This window comes from Mauremys mutica, chromosome 7 (genome assembly GCF_020497125.1).
Source record: "Mauremys mutica isolate MM-2020 ecotype Southern chromosome 7, ASM2049712v1, whole genome shotgun sequence".
Classification (NCBI taxonomy): domain Eukaryota; kingdom Metazoa; phylum Chordata; order Testudines; family Geoemydidae; genus Mauremys; species Mauremys mutica.
Genome location: NC_059078.1, coordinates 47632130 through 47650686, shown reverse-complemented (window position 1 = coordinate 47650686; position 18557 = coordinate 47632130). Strand labels below are relative to the sequence as shown.

Genomic DNA, 18557 nt, shown 5'->3' with positions numbered 1-18557 from the left:
CCATACAGGGGAGAGAGAAGGCATGAGCCTGACATCTCTGAAGGCTCAGGAGCAAACCTGGGTGAGGTGACAAGCAAAAAGGAGCTGACTGGTGACAAGCCCACTTCCTAGGCCCTGTTCACATCAAACAACCACACGGTTTACAAGGACAACGGTTTCTGCTCAACACAAGCCCCAAGGCTGCAGGTCAGGACTGAGGGGCACTGGCAGGGGGTATCAGGGCTGAAATAGTGGGGGAGGGGGGGATGCAATCCAGGACTGAGCGGCATTGGCAGAGCTGTGGGGAACCTAGGGCTGGAACAGCAAGGGGCTGCAGGTCAGGATCATGGTGCATTGGCAGGGATGTGTGAGGCTCCCAGGGTTGTGAGAAGCCCAGGACTGGAATAGCAGGGGCCACAGGTCAGGATGAAGAGACACTGGCACAGTCAGAACAGAGAGAGAGAGAGAGTGTGTGTGTGTGTGTGTTCTGCAAGTTGGAAGTTATGGGCATTGGCACAATTGCCTACAGAAGGTGGCAGAGTTTTTGCTTATACCATGCCTGGGTCTAGCCACTGTTACAGTCACAGAGCCCTCACCCATGAGCGCGGAAACAGTTGAGGCTGGAGATTTCAGAACGGCTCCTAGCACCACATCCTGCTAGGGCACCTCCAGCATAAGCCCCTGTCACTGTAACCACTTCTCAGTCCCACTGGCATGGGGGCATCCAGGCAGCGGAGGCCCAGCATGAGCCACAGCTCAGAAGTAAATGCTGGGGAGTTGGGGGGAGATGAGGGGAATCTTGCTGAGGTTCGCCGAGTGCAAATATTCTGGGCTCACTTGCAGGAAGCCATGAATAGGTGTGGCGATTACTGGGAGAGAACTCACAGCAAAGCACCACACATACCTGCTTTATCCTGAGATGTACCCTCGAGGGCCAACAAATCCCCTCGTGTTCCCCACCCCAGCCCTCCATCTTCTGCCTAGCGGCTAGAAGAGGAGAGTGGGAGTCAGGTCTCCTGGGTTCTATTCCTACCTCTGCCACTGTAAACTTGGCTTCGGATCCCCCCGCCCCCATCAGCATACCAAGGATAATGGTGGGTACATGCTTTTAGAAGGGTGGGCTTCTAGACAGTGCTTAGAGATCTACAGGTAAAAAGTGCCACATATAATCTAAATACTTGCTGCTCCAAACTGGGGGTGGAACAGGCTCAAGCCGATCTTAGATTCTCCTACAAATGAAGCAGGGTTTGATCCTGGCCAATGGGCTCATGATCAGGTGCCAGGACAACCCCTGATGTGACCTGCCTCTCCAGTTCTCCAAGAGAGGATGACTGATTCCCGTCCCTGACAGCCCCAGAGTAGGGGGCTGAGACACAAAACCGATCTCAACTACTGCTCCCGGCTTCAGATCCTGACCGGGACACACTCCAGTGGTGCTAAGAACACATGTGAGTTGGGGGATATTTGCCTGAACACAGCCAGTCCTGCCTTGCCAATTCAAAGGCAACAGTTTTAGTCTAGGACAAGCTCCTATTCTCTATTCACTTTGAACACCCAAGATCCCTAGATGTTGGATTTTTTTTAAACAGAAAGGCAGCTCTCATTAAAAAGCTGCCAGGTGTTCCCAGCACAATCTGTGGCTCTCTTTTTAGCTCTAATGATTTCATCTCTTGTGTGACAGATGCGCTCTCCAGGACCTTTCCTGGAGCAAGAAAACGTCATCTCTGCACCACAAAGCACTGTTTTAACAAACCTGATGCTCTCCCAGCCCACCCCCTCCCCCGCCCTTGTCATCTCGACAACCTGCCCCAGGGCTGGCAGAGTCACTCAGGGGAACTGTCTCATGGTACGGTCCCATGGCACTGCTACCCCCGGCCCCAAGTAACCCACCTCCTCCCCTGTTATGTGCAGCCCAGGTGGACATTTCCAACGGGCAAAAAGAGTCCTGTGGCACCTTATAGACTAACAGACATATTGGAGCATAAGCTTTCGTGGGTGAATATCCACTTTGTCAGACACATGTAGTGGAAATTTCCAGAGGCAGGTATAAATATGCAGGCAAGAACATTTCCAACAGGAGCTACCACGAAGGCTGAGCTACAAGAACAGGAAGAGGGCAAAGAACTGGGAATGGCACAGGTGTTCTGTTCTCCTGATTCCCTGCCACCTCCAGAGCCCATCCTTCAGAGCCTGAATAGTGCACCCCCTGCTGGCCCCCACTGGAATCTGCCCAAGGGCAGAAGAGAAAAGGCTGGTTCTCATGACCCACTGGGTACACACCAGCTGGGGCAGCATCCTGCGGCACAAAGTAGGAGGAAGATATTTCTGTTTCCCACAGGGCTGGGATTCGCGCCAGGAACTGGAGGTTTATAAATAGTTGCTTCCATATGAACGGATGAAAATGTTGGCATTCGATGGGTAGGTGCTACCGCAAGGCGGGTGCGCTGGCGTCTCCCTCCTCCGGACCCAGCTTCAAACCCTGGTGCAGGTCCCCCACATTCAAAGGAGGCTGGTGCTTCCTTGGCATCTCCATTTGTCCACATCACTAAGCCACCAACATAATTAGCCACAACAAACCATCTCTGTTTAAGAGAGGCCTGTACCCTGGCAGAGTCCCCACCCTGTGCTTATCAAGTATATACACACTGGGGATAATCCCAACTCACCCCTCCTGGGTTTTCCCTCCATTGTTGTGTTAAATAACAAAACAAAACTCAGCCTAAGTTTCTCTCCCAGCTTGGGTGTTCCTGGGGGCTTCTGGGCAGGGCCACTACCAGCCCAGACCCCAGTTCTCTCTCCAATCAGAAACACACACATCCTTTTATACACCTTGATTGGACTTAAGGTGGCCCAACAGAGAATAGCCCTGCATCTACCTGCAGGGTCCTACCGCCTCACTGCATATCCCAAGATCCAGGTCTGAAATAGCTAGGAAGGTGCAGGTCAAAGTTGAGATGCCACAGGATCGGAAGAGAGGGGGTGCTGCAAGTCGGGACCGAGATGCAGACCCAGAGCCCCAGGTGTGCACTCTTGCATGGAATCACTCTGTTTCTAGCCAGTCCTATCAGTGAGGAGCCCATTCAAAACAAAATTTAAGTATGAAAATTCCTGAACGTTTCCACTCTGCAGGCTCAGTGTCCCAGGGGCCTGCACTCAAGTCTCAGCCTACCCTGCAGAGCTCTACTTCCTGAAAATATTTTCCTTGCCAGGTGCAAGGTCCCTCTCCACGCAGCTCTGCTCCCATGTCTGAGATGGGCGCTCCCTGGATGGGGGAACGCTGGAACCTAGAGGAGTGTAAAACTTCAAGGGAGCAGCCTGCAATGGAACCCACCCACTGAAAGGAACAGCCTTGGCAAAGTGCAGAGAGGGGAAGAGTCTTCAGCTGACAGCTATGAAGAAGCTTTAGAGGAGGAAGTCTAGGACTTGGATAGAAAAGGAGGATGAAGCTGGGAGCCTCAGGTCAGGAGATTTGACAATACAGCTTGGCAGGGAAATATGAAAGAAAATGTAATGGAGCAGGAGATACCCAGAAGACCTGGGATAAAGGGATACACACACACACACACACATATCCACCACACCACCCTAACCCAGGAGGCTGTAGTAAGAACAACATAGGAACGGCCATACTGGGTCAGACAAATGGTCCATCTAACCCAGTATCCTGTCTACCAACAGTGGCCAATGGCAGGTGCTTCAGAGGGAATGAACAGAACAGGGCAATTATTGAGTGATCCATCCTGTCATCCACTCCCAGCTTCTGGCAATCAGAGGCTAGGGACACCCAGAGCATGGGATTGCATCCCTGCCCATCCTGGCTAAACAGTCATTGATGGAGCTGTTCTCCATAGTGACAACCACCTCCCAGAGAAAGAATGAGTTGAACCTAAAATAATTCCACAAACGACATGCTGGGCATTATTGGCTTATAGAGCCCTACCACATATACACACAAAGCAGGGCACACCCAGATTGGAGAAATATCTCTAGTACACTCTAAGCCTAACTACTCATTAAACCCTAAACCAGCTAGAGATCGCTACCTAGCCCCACTGGAGTAACGAGATTTGCACTGCAGCTCCCTCCACTGCAGGGGGAGGGAACTGAAATGGAGAGGCAGATACATAAGTCTAGTTATGATACATGGAACCACCACTTACCTGATAGACTCCTAACCACAGGGCAGTGCTTTTAGCAGGAAACCAACTAATCAATATGTCTGAATGGGGAGAAGACTAGTAAATTATTACAAGATGGCTGTTGCAGATACAATAGGTTAACAGCAAGAGAGGACTTGAGGCCATGTGACTGAGGGCTGGTCTACACTATGGGGGGAAATCGATCTAAGATATGCAACTTCAGCTACGTGAATAACGTAGCTGAAGTCGAATTATCTTAGATCGAATTACCTACCGTCCTCACTGCGCGGGATCGATGTCCGTGGCTCCCCATGTCGACTCCGCTACCGCCGTTCGGGTTGGTGGAGTTCCGGAGTCGACAGGAGCTCATTCGGGGATCGATATATCGCGTCTAGATGAGATGCGATATATCGATCCCCGAGAAATCGATTGCTACCCGCAATACGGCGGGTAGTGAAGACGTACCCTCAGTGAGAGGAAGTTATTATAGGTAAATTACCAGCTGCATCCACAACAGCCAATGGCAGGAGAGGCATTTATTGGTGCGCTATGAAACTGACACATTCTGCAAGGAATGGTCGCTCACCTTGATGTAAGTGTCGAGGGCCGGGTGGACACGGTTCACCGCCAGCTGGATGGAGAAGGGTGTGGTGAATGGGAAGGTTGCCATGACCACATGGCTGGGAGCCGGGAAGGAAAAGATCTTGAAGCCAAACTTCTGGAAGAGTCGGATCAGATCCTCTGATGGCTTCTCCTCCCCCTCGCTCAGGATGCAGCCCACAATGTAGCGGCATTTCTCAGGTGGCACCTAAAGAAATGAACGAACAAAGGCTGAGAAGGGTACAGGCTATGATTTTAATAAGGGTCCACATCCACCTGCCAGGTGCCCTGGAAACCCCACAGCCTGTTAATTCACTAGGTACTGGAGTCACCCCCACAGGACAGGAATAACACACCTAGACGAAATTGGGGGGCAGCTGCCTGGGACATTCCAAAACCCTACACATTGGCAAGCTGCACCCTTAAGAGCAGGGTGAGGACAAAGCTGGTCAGCTATTCTAACTGCCGATGAATTTGACCCACAAACAATAATCTATTCATCAAACAAGGAAGAGACAAACAGACAAATAGTAGGGAGTGTGCATTAGTTTTAAGTAAAATTTATGTAAAACAGATGTAAATGAGTTGGAAATGCAGTCCTCAATTGGGTAAAGGTGGGACACACTGAGAACATGTCCCTGTGGAGCTGAGCCAATTAGAAGGTACAGTTTATTTGTTTTTGTATCTTCTCCGGGAAGTTGATAACCTGTGAGTCAGCTTCCCCCCACCCCACAATTCACAAACACAGACAAACGAATGCCCGCTACCTTGTGCCAAGGGAGCAGGATCCCCATTTCACAGATGGGGAAAACAAGGCCAAGATGGGGAGTGACTGACCCCCAGCCACCAAGAGAGTGAGTGTCAGAGCCAGAATCAGAACTCAGGAGAGCCCAGGTACTGGTCCTATGTCAGACCACATTATTCTCTCCGAATATGGAATGGGATTTCAGTTCTACCTCTCGTCGAAAGAAGAGGACTCAGAATTAAGAGGCCTGGATTCTATTCCCAGTGCTACCAATGATGCCTCAGCAAGTCAGTTAGCTGTTCTGTGCCTCAGTTTCCCCCTTTTACCTTAACCTTAACGCCTGCAGAGTGCTTTGAGATCTTCAGACGGAAAGCAACAGAGACGCGCAGAGTGTGAATATTATAGTCTCTTCTCAACCCTCTGCAGTTGTGGGCAAGAGCCAGACAAACTCAGCTAGGACAATATTAAACAGGGCCCAATGAGCGAATGCTGCTTATCTAGCGATGCTGGCTATTCATGCTGATGTCAACAAGTGAGCGGCAGCCAGTGGCAGCTCCAGGCACCAACGCTCCAAGCGCGTGCCTGGGGCGGCCAGCCGCGGGGGGCGGCCTGCCAGTCCCTGCGAGGGCAGCAGTCAGGCAGCCTTTGGTGGCTTGGCTGCGGGAGGTCCGCCAGTCCCGTGGATTCGACAGCAATTCAGCGGTGGGTATGCTGAAGCTGCAGGACTGGCGGACCTCCTGCAGGCATGCCACCGAATCCGCGGGACCGGGGACCTCCCACAGGCATGCCGCCGAATCCGCAGGACCAGGGACCTCCCACAGGCATGCCGCCGAAGGCAGCCTTCCCGCTGTGCTTGGGGCAGCAAAAAAGCTAGAGCTGCCCCTGGTGGCAGCAGCAGGCTGCCCTCTCCTACCCTGCTAGCCAAGGACCACACGGTGCACGCTGGCTTTTTAGGAATCTGCTGGCAGAATATTAAACAAACTCCTGAAGTTTCCAGGGCTGCAGCCCAGAACCAGCGCAGCCATCTCAGCTACATACAGTGCCTTATCTGACCTATTTTATTTTACCCACTGGTTGGCATATTAAATCGGCCTGGGAGATGTGGGAAAAGGTATTTTCAGTACTTCCTAAACAGGCAAATCCAGACACAAAAGGCAGGACATGTTACCCGCCCGGGGAATGTTGGTCAGAGAATGGGTTTAAGTGGCTAAGTAATGTCACTTGCACAAATTGGGCATTTGGTAGGAGGGCCTAGTGAGCAGAACTTATACTGATTCAGTCTCTACCTGGACCCAAATCGGCTCACCATAAGTGGACACTACTCCCAATGCAGTCAATTGGGTGTTTGCCTTCTTATGGCAGAGATGGATGGATGGATGGAAGGGGTGGGTTCGTTGCTTTGCCTGCCCCTCGACTGCCAGATGGGCCTACATGGAAGGTCACATAGGAGTGTGCACCTTTCCTGACCAGCTCTTTCCTCAGACACAGACCACACACTGTGCAGAGTCCAAACTCACCCTTTTCTTGGGGCTCAGCTTTATTGACAAAGAAATTAACCATACCACAGAAATGATCAGCTCAAACCCTCTTTCCCCCCCGCCCCGGCTGCTCATAGGGTTCCTCACTCAGCACTGCTCAGCCCACATTCTGGATCCTCCCTCTCTTTCTCTCTAGCCAGTCCCACTTCCCTACTCCTATTCCAGTGGTCTATAGGCACAGGCAGAAGCCACTTCATTCTTTCCCAGCAGGATCAACAGCTACTAACAGGATGGCACATTTCAGACACACACTTTCAGCCTGATACATAATGTCACGTGCATCAATTTTATAATCAACAGATGTCTGATGGATAAATGAACCTAGCCCACAGCCTTCCTGCCCCCACGTACTCTAGGCTGCAGCTAGCTGAATTTTCCCTCCAGACGCTAACACAGACCACACACAACAACCCCACAGCACCCTGCGGGGCTCTAAGAAACAGTGCTCCAATGTGACTAACCAAGAGCAGAACCACTCAATCCATTTATGGATGAGAGAGGGAAAAAGGCCATGAAAAGAACATTCGTTAGGCTTCCAAGTCAAGCACTCAGAAAGAAACAAACACTGGAATTAGAGTCACCCATAAGTACTATTACCCCCCAGTTAACAGATGAGGAAACTGAGGGACGGAGCAGCTGTGGTTTGCCCAGGGCCACAGGGTGAGTCAGTGGTTGAGCTGCGAACACAACGGCAGCCTTCTGCCACAAGCCCAGGCTGCCCCTTCTCAAGGAAGGCTTCCCCACCGCTGGCCATCGACGAACATCCAGATCCGCGTGTGGAAAAACAACAAGCGATTAAGGTATTCGCTATGGAGTCGCACTCGAGGGAACCAAACCAAACAAACCGTTTACTTCTACCTTCCGTACTTCTCTGGCCCCTCATCACTGTATCTAAGCACCTTCCAACCTGGATCGTATTTACTCTCCCCACCCTGCTGGGAGGAGGGCATTGAGGGGCAGAGAGGACCAGTGACTTGCACACAGTCTCGTGCTGTAACCACTGCACCAGCTTTCCTCTCTTCTGGGATCTTCCTACCACCCCCATAGAACTGCTCAGCAAACCTAGGTCACAACACTAGGGCTAGGGAAGCCAGGCCAGCCTAATCCTCCTCAGCCATGAGAATCATGGCCACCGACAGAGGGTTTAATGCAGGGCACATGGGGGGGGAGTCATCAGAGCTGCAAAGGACTCCTAATACAATCATAACCTAGCCTGCCAAAGCTCTAGTTCTCCACTAGATAAAGCAAGATCCCTGTAAAAGGCTGCAGCGTGAGCCACACAGCCGCATCTTCAAAACAGGAACAGCCAACAGGGTTATCAGTCCCTCTCCGGACCCAAGGGAGATTGCGCTAGACCCACGCACGCTTGTGGGCACCTAGAGGACAGCCATCAAACTCCTTGGGCCCCATCTGAGAGACCCAAAAGCTTGTCTGTCTCACTCCATCATCTGAAGGCTTCCCAGCTGGCGGGCAGGCTCAGCTGAGCAGAGTCCTGCTTGGAGCAGACTCCAGAAGAGGAAACCAGAGTGCAGGCTACTGAATGAGAGGGTCAACAGGGACGACCAGGCCAGTTGGGACACTGTGCCCTTCCCCGGTTGTTTTGCAACCTATGTGAAGTGAGCTGTAGGTCTCAGTCCAGTCCCTCATGTGGAGGCTCCCGCATCGCACAACAGCAACATGCTAGCATCATAGCATCTCTGCTTCCTCTCTCTTGCTTCCTTTCCAACCTGTAGAAGAAATCACTTGACTGACCTGTACTCGTGTGTGTGTGTGCGCGAAGAACTCACTGAGGGGTAGCTCAGCCTCAGCAATGGGCTGTGCATTGAGCGTGATGATGCCCCGGCCCGTTCTCATCTCGTGCACAGGCTAGTCCCACAGCAGAGGGCCAGTCCCTAGCAGAGTTCCACCTCCCATGCTCATGAGCCTCGCCAGTTGGTCAGCAGGACCATTGTTTTGGCGGAACGCAGCTGTCCTGGGAAGTCATGGTCATGGAGGTAAAGGTGATCGCTGATGTAGCCTGGGTCACTCCCATAGATGGTTTGAACTGGACCTGAAATCAATGGAGGCCAGGCACGGTGGCCAGGTGTTTGCAGCGACATGTAGGGCTAAGTAGCCAGGCTGCTGTGATTTGCACCACCTGGAGCTTTTTCAGGGGGTGTGGCTTCATTCCTAGCCACAAAGAGTTGCACTCATTAGGTTTGGAAGTCACAAATGCCGAGTCTCCTGGCTCATCACAGATGAAAGAGGGCATTCTTTGCTGCCATAATTATTTGATCACCCTATAGCACTAAGGGGTACAAAAGGACCCCAAGGCTGTGACCTACCTAACAAGCTGAGAGCAAATGCCCTTGAAATGTTCTTCAGGAGGGTAACTCTCAAAGCACTTCCCTCTTCATACCAGCATCTCTTCAGTCTCTCCTAGGTACATCTATAGCCAGCTTCCTCTTCAGCCAGGGGCCGATTTCTGGCAGGGCCTGAGAACGCTGTGGGACGGCACTGTTTGTGTTGGACACCAAGGAAATGCAGAACTGAGCATAGGTGCCAACTTTTCCTGGCACCGGTGGATGCTCGCGCCCCCCCGGCCCCGCCTCAACTCCTCGCAGCGGCTTGGTAGTCCATAGCCTGGCCACTTCTTCAGGGGAAGGGGGACCCAGGTCTGCCCACTACTCTGGGTCCCAGCCCAAAGACTCTGTAAACAACAGCTTCCCGCTGCCCCTCCTTTCTTTCTCCACCAGTCTGTCTCAATTCCCTGGGCCATTTCTCCACAGCCTCAGCACCTTCAGCTCCTGCCTCTGGCTCCTTCACCCTCTTCCCAGGGCCTCAGGCCTGCAATGCAAGCCCTAGCAGTCCTCTTCACGGTGCTAGTCTCTGCAGCCCTCTAGGAAGCCAGTCGCCTCCCTTGGGCTTCCTGCAGCAGACCATATGCTCTGGCCTGCAGCTTCCTTTTATGTGGGCCGGCTGGGTCCTGATCGGCTGGTCCAGCTGCCGCCCTAATTTGCTGCAGCCACTGCCCTAATTGGCTGTTTCCTTGCAGCCCTCCAGGCTGGGTTTTAACCCTATCAGGGCAAGTACAGGGCAGACACCCTGTCTCAGGGCCAAATAAGTAACTGACTAGAACAAAACAGTCCTCTAGCCTGGCAAGGGGATCCCAGAAGTTGGAGGTGAGCACTGTCTCTGACATCCTCTCAATCCTTGGCCTTTCTGCTGGAGCTGCCAACACAAGGGCCAGATGGCTGCCACTGCCATGGTCCGCTCCTGACGACGCTTGAATTCCAAAACGTATGTTGATAGAACTGAAGCTACCCAGAAGGCCAAGGAATAAAAGAATCAGTGAAGCACAGAACCGCTCCCTGTCTACAGCTATTGGAACACTGGTACCCAAGTTCCCCCTCCCGCCCTGCTGTCCATGCTCCTCCTCATGATTCTCAGATGACGTGCAATGGGAGAAGCAGGAAGGAAGAAAACGTGAGCAGTGGTGGTGGAAAACATGGTCTGCTAGAGAGAGGAATTTTCTCAAACCATGAAGAAAGCAGAGAGACTTTTTTCCTGTTGTCAGAGAGGGAGCAAAATCATGGCACTGGAGCAGCGGTTTTCCACCTGTGGTCTGTGGGTCCCTAGAGTCCACAGACTATGGCTAAGAGGTCCATGAAAGGCTGTCATTACCAAAGAACAGTGGTTTTCAAGCTGTGGTCTGTGGAACCCTGGGTGTCCGCAGACTACGTCTAAGATTTCCAAAGGGGTCCGCACCTCCATTCGAAATTTTTTTGGGTTCCACAAATGAGAAAAGGTTGAAAACCACTGCACTGGAGGGTTTCCAGACTGTTTCCACAAACTGCAACTGCCTCCGTACAATCCCAGAACATGACACCTCTCAGAACAAGCGGCTATCAATTTAAAGAGAATATCACCACATCTGGGATGTTCTCAGAGGCCAGAAAAAAAGCAAGTCCCAAGCCCAGCAGCCTCCTTCCAAGAAGGCAGCCCATTCAGACAAGGGAGGCATGGACCGCAATCAGGGCCACAACCCGTGACACTGGCCCCTCTCCTTGTGGATAGAGAGCACCTGGGTTGAGGCTCAGTGCTGGGTGAGGGAGATGCACTGTTCTCAACTCCAATGATATCATCTTCAGGAGGAGACTGCAGTGTGTTTGCCTACTTAAGAATCTGCAATTCTCAAGGATTGGAGAATTCCCCCAAGTCCCCTTGCCTACACCTGGAGAACCGAGCCAGAAGGCCCCCAAAGAACAATCCACTTAATCATTTTGGGGAAGTGGTTCCTAGAAGCTCATCAGTTTGAATCACCGTGTTGACAAATGGCTCTAGCGCGCAAAGGAGAAACGGTCCTGAGAGAGAGACAAGGTAGGGGGAAAGACAAGACCTACACAGCGGAAAGGAGAGAGGCAGACAATGCGCGTGGATGGGGAAGGGGACAATGAATCAGGGAGATAAGAGCCCAGAGTTCTCACACACACCAGACAGCTCTCTCTGTCCATGTCTGAGACAGGGGCTTGTCAATCACACTACAGAGGCATACCGCTGGGGTTATCATACAACTACCTTAGGCAACCATCGGTCAACTACCTGATATTGAGCCATCAGAGATCAGACATCACAGACAACCTGCAGACCTACAACCAGCTGCTTCCAAACCCTCAGATCTCTGCCTGCCCCCCACTCAGCATTTTAGCCTCCAATCAGACAGACAGGGCAGCTCAGGAAAGGGACATACCACTGTACACGACCATCACAGCTGCACAATCCCTGATACTGCAGGAGCCCTTGGGAGCACAGCTCCTCATCAGCCTCTGGGGAGACAACAGAGCAGAGAACTCTGGGGGAGACAGACCGGCTCAAGGTAATGGGGGAAGAGAGCCCTTCGCTTCTAGATCACCCCATCAAATCCAGACCAAGAGGGACCAAAATTGAGACATGTTGGTCTGTGGCTCCTACGCGAAATGAGTTGGTGGATCTCAGGCTAGTTCCCAGTGACCCTTGTTGCCAGGCTTAGCAGAGGTATCAAGGACTGACTCGGCCCTGGAGAAAGGTATCCCACTATGCCCCACAGGGCATGTTGGCAGAGCTGCGTAGCAATGCTTTGCACAGCTGCCACCTTTGCTCTCCCTGCTCTAGAGAGAGGACTTCAGGCTCCAGGGCTGGTAACCCAGCCCCTTTCAGCAGCACCGAATTCACTATGCTTAGGAAGCAGAGACAGCATCTGTGCCCTCTTGGTCTTGTGTTTCTCCTTTAACTACAGTTGGTGAGGGACTGAGAGCTGAGCCCCGCAAACTCATTCCACCTCAAGTGACAAATCTTGCCTGCATCTGCTCAATCAGTGTGTGATTCCACAGTGGGGCTGGCATGAGTCAGAGGGAAGGTGCAAATTATACCAGTGGGTTACAGTGCCCATCTCCAATCCCTCTTTCTACAATACAGAAACTCAGAGACCAGCTGGTCGGGCAGTAATTATGGCAGCTTCACCTGTCTTGGGGACTCTGTGGGACACATGCCTCCTTGCAAGAAGCATGAGCCAAAAGAGAAGGAGCAGCGAGGCAGGCCTGGGGCGCTCACCTCCTGTGTGATGCTATCAATGGGGAGGACAGCTGGGATGCAGAGGCTGAGGGCTCAGCAGCACTGGGCCTGCTTCCCCATTAATGCGACCAACAGGGCCTCAAGAGTGCAGCCCTTAGCCTCCTCCAGCCCCAGGCTCTACTGGAAACACCCCACAGCTGTTCTGCTCCAAGGAGGAACCAGCTAAGTGGCTCCACCACAAAGTCGCCCAAGTCCAGTCCAGTGGTAGGAGGGTTCCCCGCTCTTCTTTAGCCGACCCCTGGACTTTCCAAAGTGATCTCAGCCTGATTCAGCTCGAAATCATGCCTCCAATTTTGTGCGCGCTCTTTCTCTCAACTGCCTGTGCTGTTCTCCCATAGCAGATCTGTACCTCGCAGGATTCCTTGCCCTTCCTTCCCCTCTCTCCCACACACTCCTAGAGATGCACTTTGATGCTGCAGCATAAGAATATTCTTTTTTTTTTTCTTTTTTTTAAAAGGCAACTGTAAATGTACAAAGGGACTCTCGGAAGCAATGCTAGCTACCATGCCACAGAGCAGAGATCTGGTTCAAACAGCACATTGCTGCCACCCTGTGCCACACAAGAGACCTGCGTGCAGAGCTCTGCTATGGAAAGAACACCACATTTTCTTCAGACCATATTTTTGGAGCTAAGCAGAGAATGGAGCAAATTTTGGAAAAGAAGGATCAGTGAAAAACAGGTCAGTATTGTTATCTGATTCCTGTAATAAAGAGATTCACTACTAAACAGATTCACATGTGGATTGCAATAACCTCCTGGCCACCTAGGATTTCAGAGCTGTCACTATATTGCAAACCATTTGGAACTTTATAGCAACAGAGGATACAGAACTCAACAGACTCTACTTTCTCCAAGTTACCTGCCACTTGAACCACACGAGACTCCGTCAGTGGTACAGGACCTATGAGACACAGCTGAGCATTCTGGATTCCTTGCAGAGTTACACATTCCAGCATTAGGGGATGGAACTCGACTCCCCACTTCACAGCCAAAGCTGCTTTTTCAAAGGTCGATCTCCAACTGGAGAATGCCAGGGATCTACACTACACCAGCCCACACAGTCTTGACGAGGCTGGGAAAACATACAGAGAACACTTCATCCAGGCAGATGTGACTATTGTTTCTAGAAGGATGTAAAGCCCTGGAAGGAGAGGAATTATTCAATCCCTTAAAGTATAACTAGGAATCATAGCTGAAATTGAGCAAAGGACAAATTAGGCCAAAATAACGGGGAAAGCTTGCTAACAGTGAGATCTATACAACTGTGGAACAGTCTCCCAAAGGACGGTGCAGAAGCCCCACTGCTTGAATCACTTAGAACTAGACAAAGCTGTGGAGAATAGTCTGCAGGGTCCAATCCTGGAATGATTCCTGGGGACATTGGTTCAATTATTAAAGTGCTGATGAGTCTGAAAGATGGAAGAGACATCTCCTCACATGTTGTCGCTGCAGGAATCTCTGTCACGATTTTGAGACTGTTGCTTTAAGAAGTGACTAAAGAGCATTTCAGCAGAAGCCAAGCTCCAGAAAATGAAACACCCTTTCAATCCCTTTTGTGACAGACCCAGGCCAGTGGGGTACAGGAGTCTGGTAGAGGGCAAATATAATGGTCACTGGATGAGTAGTTCTCTGTTCCCTGAGTGACCAGAGCAGGGGCTGCACTAGAGTAATCAGGAACCTGCTAGAACCAATTAAGGCAGACAGGCTGATTAGAACACCTGCAGCCAATCAAGGCAGGCTAATCAGGGCACCTGGGTTTAAAAAGCAGCTCACTCCAGTCAGGCGAGGAAGAGCCAGAGGAGAGGAAGTGCATGTGAGGAGCTGGGAGCAAGAGGCACAAGGAGCTGAGAGTGAGAGCGGGTGCTGCTGGAGGACTAAGGAGTACAAGCGTTATCAGACACCAGGAGGAAGGTCCTGTGGTGAGGATAAAGAAGGTGTTTGGAGGAGGCCATGGGGAAGTAGCCGAGGGAGTTGTAGCTGTCATGCAGCTGTTACAAGAGGCACTATAGACAGCTGCAATCCACAGGGCCCTGGGCAGGAACCCGGAGTAGAGGGCGGGCCTGGGTTCCCCCCAAACCTCCCCACTCCTGATCAGACACAGGAGGAGTTGATCCAGACTGTGGGGAAAATCACTGAGGTGAGCAAATCTGCCAATAAGTGCAGGACCCACCAAGGTAGAGGAGGAACTTTGTCACACTTTATTTAAGTGCTCACAATTCCTGTTTTGAGGCACATAAAACAAAGATAAATACTGAGTGAAGTAAATTAAGCTGTAAGTAGAGAGGATTTTATTAAACAAAAAGCAAACTGCTACAAGCACAGCCTTGGCAGCTCACTGGTTTGGTTTTTTTTTTTTGTTTTTTTTTTAATTTTTTAAGTGAATTTAGCAGGCAATCTTCTGTTTACTTTGAATAATACATGCATTGAGATTGCCCTGTGGCTTTGGAACTGCAATTCAGGCCCTTCTCCAGCAGGTGGTGATAGGGACCTATATTTGGGATTAGCATTGTAGGTCCCAGGAGAATAGTGGGTGACCTGAAGAAGAAATCGGTGTGAGCATGAAAGCTTGAATCTTTCACCAACAGAAGTTGGCCCAATAAAAGACATTCCCTCTTCCACCTTGGCTCTACAACTGAGATTGAAAGTATTGGATTTTAATTGGTGTCAAATATTGATTTTTTTTTCTGTTAAATTCCTTCTCCATTATTCTGAAAATATCATGTAGGAGCTACTAAGTGTGTGTGTTTCAAAGAGTGTTTGGTGGTTAGTTAATGTCCGTAGCAAATAATTCAACCTTTCATGAGGCTGTCACAGCAGGTTCATGGGCGTCCAGACCTAGTGGTCAGAGCTGCAGTCCACCATCATGAGACAGAGTCAGCTGGGTCAGGATACTGGGAAGTCAGAACCACACACTGGGATCAGAGTCAGGCCAGGTCAGGATACCGGGGATCACAGGTAGGAGACAAACTGGAGATCAGAATCACAAGCCAGATGCCAGGAGTCACGCCGGGTCAGGATGCCAGGAAATCAAGCCAGAGCTGGAGCCAGAAACACAAGGCACAACAGTCCAGAGCAGGATGGAGCCCAGTTGTTCAAACAGCTTCCTGTTCCAATCCTGCCGCTGCCTTACATAGGGCCAATCAGCTGCTTCGGGACTCTGCCAACAGGACCTCAGGGGTGGAGTCTAAAACTGGGGCTGGGCTTCATGAGTCCCAGGCTAACAGGTGGAGGGTTGAGTGGAGCCGCTCCCCATGACCTCAGGCTCAAGACCTGAGGGTCATGACAGGCACAATAGCGGTGTAAGCAGCAGTGTGATCAAATATTTATTTTTTACTTCTTCAGGTGTCAAAAACAATAAAAGTGCGCACACACACAAATCTACAGGTGCCTCGCATTTAAACAAGCCTAAAATGACAGAAATCACTGCCCAGCAACATGAAGTACTTCTATACAGTTAATGCTTCAACTCCCCAAGCCAGTCAAACAAGTAACAAACTAATTCAGGCATGCAATAAGAAATTGGCGTAGGAAGTCAGGGAGGCCAAGAACTTACCAAGATTCAAAAAGGAATTGGACATGATTATGGGGAACAAGAAGAGCCAGAGTTATTGTTATTAAACATGAAAATTTGGGAAGGGACATTAAACCTCGGGCATCAGGGGCTAAGCCAATCTTTATTAGGGAATGTCTACACTAGAAACGCAAGTCAACCTACGTTAGGTAATTACTGCGGTGGGCTGATGTCCACACTACACCGCTTCCGTCAATGGTGCACGTCCTTACACTGACTTAAGAGGGGCGGGGGGAGCTGAGAGCCCTGAGGCAGCTGGGCTCCTGGCAGGGAGCTGAGTGCAGAGCGGAGAGAGCCCGGCTCAGAGTTGGGAGCCTGGGCAGCAGCTGGGCTTGGAGTGGGACCCAGGAGGCCACCAGGCTCTGAGAAGGGCGGCTGCAGGTCAGCTGGGAGCTCCTCACCTACCCCAGTGACAGCCCAGCTTTCTTGTCAATTTCATGGGTCCATGCTGGAGCCGTGAAATTGACAAGAATGACAGTCAATAGCCCATGTAAGCAATGCAGTGTCTATACTGCATCACCCTAACTACACTGACATAGGCCCTATGGAGGTGGAGTTATTATGTTGGTGTAGTAGGGCACTTAAATAAGCGGGAGCAAGGCTGTAGTGTGCACACTGACAACTAGAGCGACGTAAGCTGCCTTACATCAACCTAACTCTGTAGTGTAGACCAGGCCTTAGAGACCAGGATGAGACTAATGTGAGGGCACATTATCCCCATCTGCTACTGCAGGGTTCTTACACCTTCCTCTGCGACACCTGGTGCTGGCTCCTGTCAGAAACAGGACAGCAGGCTAGAAGGACCCTGGGTCTGATCCAGCCTAGAATGCCTATGTCTCCATGTTCCTTCCAAGCCTAAATAACAAACCAATATTAACACAGATCCAGAATGGCCATTTCCTCCCCTTCTAAAATCCTGCCTGTCTGCACAAAATTCAAGTCACTGAACCAAGAAAACAAGTTGCAGATGTGTGGAAGGCAAGTTTTGTGTGAGTGCATGAAAATCAGACTTTGGGTATTGGGGCCATCACTGCAGTGTCTGCGTCCATCCTACACACTCGGACAGTGCTCAGAGAATCATCTCATCCACCAGTCAGGAGCCTGGGAAGGATTGGTCTCTGCTAGACATTCACTGGAGTTTTATCCAGACCACTCTGAAACAAATCAAGCAACGGGGCTTCTCTCCTCTCCCTTGGGGAGACGATTCCACATTCTAACAGATCCCCCACCCTAGCAGGATGTTTTTCCTACTGTTCACTTTTTAGTTAATATTCTCCCATTCCTCCTAGTTACACCTTTTGGGACACCCCAAGCAACACTCCAGCCTCTTTCTGGGTGTAGACACCTCCTAATTTATGGACTGTACAGACACCTCCTAAGCCCTGTGTGCACGAGGTAATTGACCCTTTGTTGCTGCCAATGGCTGGGACCAACACCTGGTGCTTAACATGCCTGCACCCAACAGGATTGCCTCCCGGGGGTCGGGGATCTAAACAGCTTAGAACACAGTGTGCCATGTAGAGCATGGTAGGTCCCACTGTCCTCCCTGCCCCCAGTTGCCCAGAGGAAGTGTATCCTCTGCCCACAGAGCCCCAGGCAGCCAGCCAGCCAGCTATTTCCACTGTCTCATGACAAAGACATCTATTTCTGGCCACTGGCCACCATCAGGAACACTGGGCCAGCCCTGAACAGGAGCAGCCTCTGCTACCGAGCAGAGAGGATCCCTTCTGGGGAGGAGGCTCTGAATCACCCCAGAGGCAGGGAGGAGGGATGAGTGGGAACACAGGAAGGGAGCAGCAGGGTGGGGAAAGATCCCTTCTTTTCTGCAGATTTGGAAAATAATATTTCTGGATGCTCCCTGGGGCCCTGGCGAGAGGCAGCACCCCCGAAGGGGACAGCTGGTGCATTGGGGGCCTGTTGGTCCGGAACTACAGACACATCAGAGATGGGTGGTGTCCCTGGAGCACATTTTCAGGCAAGGCCTCTCTCATCCTGCACTGCAAAGCCTGCCTCAGCAGTCAGCAACTGGGCACGTCCAGGGGACAAGGACCTGATCTGCACATAACAGGGCAACCTTTCCCCGGGCTGAAATGGGCACTTGGAATAGGAACTGGGTAGGCAGGTGTCATGGGGGGCTCCAAGGTTGTCCCTCAGCCCTCCCTGCAAGGCAGAATGACTGGATCCACTGGCCCTGATCCACTTACCCACTTTTAGCCTGTCCCCCAGAGCTGTGCCACGTGACCCACAAGAGGTGTTCGTCCCCTTGCACTGGTTCATCGCCACACATCAGCACCACATTGGCTCCACGGGCCCTGGGGAGCCTTGGCACCAGGAAGGGGGTGGGGCAGATGTGCCCTGCAAGGCACAAACACACGTGCCAGCTGAGAGCACGGCC

General features: G+C 51.4%; 1 protein-coding gene across 2 annotated transcripts in view; it reads right to left on the bottom strand.

Moving 5' to 3' along the window:
• The window catches only part of TEX264 (testis expressed 264, ER-phagy receptor), a 139680-nt gene that overhangs the window by 107471 nt on the left and 13652 nt on the right, over positions 1 to 18557 (bottom strand). For both annotated transcript variants that reach the window (XM_045024317.1, XM_045024318.1), the window contains exon 4: positions 4705 to 4926. In XM_045024317.1, coding sequence (XP_044880252.1) covers positions 4705 to 4926 — 222 coding nt within the window. The remainder of the gene's footprint in view (positions 1 to 4704; positions 4927 to 18557) is intronic.